Below are 3,832 nucleotides of genomic sequence, written 5' to 3'. Positions count from 1 at the left end.
TCGCTGTCCTGGAACTCACTCTGTAGACCAGGCTGGCCTCGAACTCAGAAATCCACCTGCCTCCGCCTCCTGAGTGCTGGGATTAAAGGCGTGTGCCACCACGCCCGGCTATTTTATCTTATTTTTAAAAGTAGCAGAACTAAGTCTTTAAATATATAATATTTTTATATGTTTGTAACATAAATAAATATAAAGTAAATTCAAAAAAGAATAACTACATACTTTTTTTTAAAACAGGTACATGAAATCCCGTTTAACATATTGTCAAATTAATGATATTATTAAGGAAATTAACAAGGCAGTAGTTAGCAAGTATAAGATTATGCATCAACCAAAAGCATCTATGAGCTCTGTGAAGAGAAATCTCTACCAGAGATTTATTAGTGAAGAAACGAAGGACACGAAAGGTAAAGGGATGGGCTCTGAGGGCGGCAGCTGCTGGGGAATCACAGTGAGAGACACAGCCATTCTAGACACTGCTGCCCCTAGCTAAGCTGCGTGTCACCACACGCTCGGTGGCTTGCCCGGCTTCAGTCCTCACAACACCTTGTCTCACTTTGCAGACTGGACAGAGTTCTTGGCTCAGCCAAGGTTTTAATTAGCTGATAGAGTTGTGTAGGTTCCCTTTGCTAATGTTTCCACAGAATGTCTGGGTGGGCGGTTAGGGCGCCCAATGTTAGCAGGGATGCCTTGTGGCCCTCGTAGATGCAACATGATTTTAGCAGGAAGACCATTGCTCTCCATGTTTTGTAATTGGAGAGGGACAGTAAGAGGGACTCGGCTGTTTACAAGGGGACACCATAAACGCTTACAGGAGGATTGGCCGTGTGACAGAGCCTACTGGTTCTCTTTTCAGGTCATCAGTTCATCGTGGAAGCCGACATAAAGGAATTCACGGCTTTGAAAGTTGACAAGAAGTTTTATGTGATCATGCACATTTTGCGGCATTGCCACAGACTGTCAGAGGTCCGAGGGGGAGGACTTACACGATATGTCATAACCTGAGGCTTTTGAAGACTTGGGACTGATTGGCAGTAGGATATAGAGGGTAGTCTTGAAATTTCATGTATGTTTTTAGCTTCTCTATTTCCTGACCTTGTTTATTACAGAAGTAAAACTTTGGATAAAGCATATATATTTTCAAAATGTACTGCCTTTAGGAATGTGGATGAAGCTGGAGCTCACAAGCACAGTAAGCCAGTCAGGAAGACACATTCTGACTCGTGTGGGACCTGTGTGTGTATAGGAGTCGGGGGATCATGAGGCCACGAGGATCTGGAGAAGTACGGAGGAAAGAGGAAGAGAGAAGGCAGTGGACCGCTGTGATAGGACAGATGGAAGGACCGTCTGGGAACCAGCCAGGGGGAGAGTGGCAAGCACTTGGACAGGAGGTGGAGTAGGATAAAGTGCGAGGCCACAAGATATAAAAATGTAGTATCAGGACTCATTTCTTTGTGTGCTAACATAAATATTAATTAAAAAAATCACTGCCTTTCAGTAAATATTCAGGCACTGCCCTGTCAAGCCTCTGCATGAGGTGTACAATGGACAGCATGTCTAGTTCTGTTAAGTGCAGATACCATGAGCATAGAATGACGTCAGGAAAGATGGTGGATACCCAGGCCCTCTATGGCATGAAGTCTGATTACTGTTTTTCCACGTGCTCATAGGGAACAGCTTGCCTAAAATGCATTCAGTATAAGCTGGAGGCTTCGACCTGTGCTGAAGTAATCTGAGATGCTGTCATATCATGGTATAATACGTATCACAACTTCACTTCTGGTTCCTTGTTCAGGGTTTGGAAAAATCCTTGTAATGTCCTAAGAGATGAGGGTGCGTCTTGTGTTGAACTCAATTTTTGGCTGTAGCTCTCAAACGCCTTTGAAACATTTCTGATCAGAACATCTTTTGCTCAGATTCTAGCGAGATTGCTGGGTGCCTTCAAGGCAGGCACTAGTTACCACAAAGACTAAGCCATGACTAGAAAGTTGCAGTTTGGAGCCGTTCTCCTGCTCCTGGGCAGGGAGACACCCTTGTTGCACATTTGCTCCCCGGGAGGGAGACACCCCTGTTGCACATCTGGCCTCAGCAACTCAGTTACAGGGGGAGATTTCTTGTCTCTAAAGCCAAAACCACTTGGCCAAAGCTGCCAAGTTCTGCTGCCTGCTGGGGCTGGAGATGGTTGATCATGCCGACAGGCTTCCTCCTCTTTTAAAATTAATTTAAAAAATCACTGCTCTGGACCTCAATGCAGGGACGCCCCTGTCGCACATCTGGCCTCAGCAACTCAGTTACAGGGGGAGATTTCTTGACTCTTAAAGCCAGAACCTCATGGCTGAAGCTGCCAAATTCTGTTGCTTGCTGGGGCTGGAATATGGCCCTGTTGCTCAGTTAGAACTTCACTAGTGGTCTGGTTTTGATAGTTTCCTTCACTGCCTAAGCATGGCTGTCTTGGAACTTGCTCTGGAGACCAGGCTGGTCTTGAACTCAGAGATCTGCATACCTCTGTCTTCTAAGTACTGGACCTAAAGGTGTGTACCACCCACCACACCTGGACCTAAACTTCCCCTTAATTCCTTTTCATTTTACATCGTTGTAAGCATGGCCACTACGCCTCACGGTCTGGATTAAAGGCTCATGTTGGTCCATATCAAAGGCATGTTGGCTTCCTGCCTTAAGTTCTGGATCAGGTGTTTCCGGATTGTAGGTCTATTTCAGATAGAGGCAAGCTGACCACCAGGAATAGCCATCACAGTAGCCAAGGAGGGTGGAAATTGTGATGTAATCTGAAGTGGGGGTGGTCTTGCAGGACCTTAATCAGAGGCCTACATTAACTCTAGGTAGTGTTAGCATTGAATTGTGGGATGCCTAGCTGGTATCCAGATTTTTGAAAAGTTGATTTCTTTGGGGGAAAAGCCCTGTACATTTGGGATCAGTATGTGGGTGTATTGTAGAAGAAAACAGCTTTTCCTAGTGAAATGAAAATGATAACCTGTGAACGAGTTGAAAAGGGGTCACAGGACTATGCTAATTGGATTGTAAGAACTTTGCTCTGTTCCTCTTGTGCACCTGGGAAGGTTGTCTGGTCTATTAATAACATGCCATCTGCTTGCCAGGCTCACCCCTATAGCAGAGGAAAAGTGTGTACCATTACTGTGATGGCCAGAGTGAATGGCAGACCCTGCATATTCAGACACAGGCTGTGTGTGTGCGCGCGCGTGCATGGTGCTAGGACCCAGGTCCTTACACGTGAGAGGCAAGTACTCTGCCAACTGCAAGAAACTTTGTGCCATTTATTTATCATTATATTTATTTTATCAGTTATGTTCACTTAAGAATTCAGTGTTGGAGCCGGGCGTGGTGGCACACGCCTTTAATCCCAGCATTCGAGAGGCAGAGGCAGGCGGATTTCTGAGTTCGAGGCCAGCCTGGTCTACAGAGTGAGTTCCAGGACAGCCAGGGCTACACAGAGAAACCCTGTCTTGAAAAACCAAAAAAAAAAAAAAAAAAATTCAGTGTTGGGGTTCTGGAATTGTCTCACAAACCACACAAACACTGATCTCAGTCAAGCAAGAATAGATTATTGAATGCGCACCCCAAGACTGATTGGTCAGGGTCACAGAGGATTGGATAGCCAAACTGACACTGAGGGCAGGCTTTTTATAGGAAAAATCAAGTTCAGAATTTCAGAAGGCAGGGCGGGGAGAAGTTTTACACTTTGTCTAACTAGACAAAGTATTATCAGCTGGCTTAGTGAGTGAGGCGGTGGTTAAGGGTTTTTCCAGAGTACTAAGGTAACAGGGTACAGTAATACATAGTTTTATGATCCTTT

At 45.3% G+C, this 3,832-nt stretch overlaps 1 protein-coding gene across 2 annotated transcripts in view; it reads left to right on the top strand.

The window, feature by feature from the left end:
- Ska1 (spindle and kinetochore associated complex subunit 1) overlaps positions 1–1,142 on the top strand; it is a 10,610-nt gene extending 9,468 nt beyond the window's left edge. The window contains exons 6-7 of one of the 2 annotated variants that reach the window (XM_021214912.1): positions 238–407; positions 857–1,142. In XM_021214912.1, the coding sequence (XP_021070571.1) occupies positions 238–407; positions 857–1,005 (319 nt within the window). In that variant the 3' untranslated portion in view covers positions 1,006–1,142. The remainder of the gene's footprint in view (positions 1–237; positions 408–856) is intronic. The other variant, XM_021214913.1, reaches the window with a different exon arrangement.
- Positions 1,143–3,832: the final 2,690 nt, after the last annotated feature.

This window comes from Mus pahari, chromosome 15, assembly GCF_900095145.1.
Source record: "Mus pahari chromosome 15, PAHARI_EIJ_v1.1, whole genome shotgun sequence".
Classification (NCBI taxonomy): Eukaryota; Metazoa; Chordata; class Mammalia; order Rodentia; family Muridae; genus Mus; species Mus pahari.
Note: the sequence above shows the minus strand (reverse complement) of the source record. Positions and strands in the feature narration are given on the sequence as shown.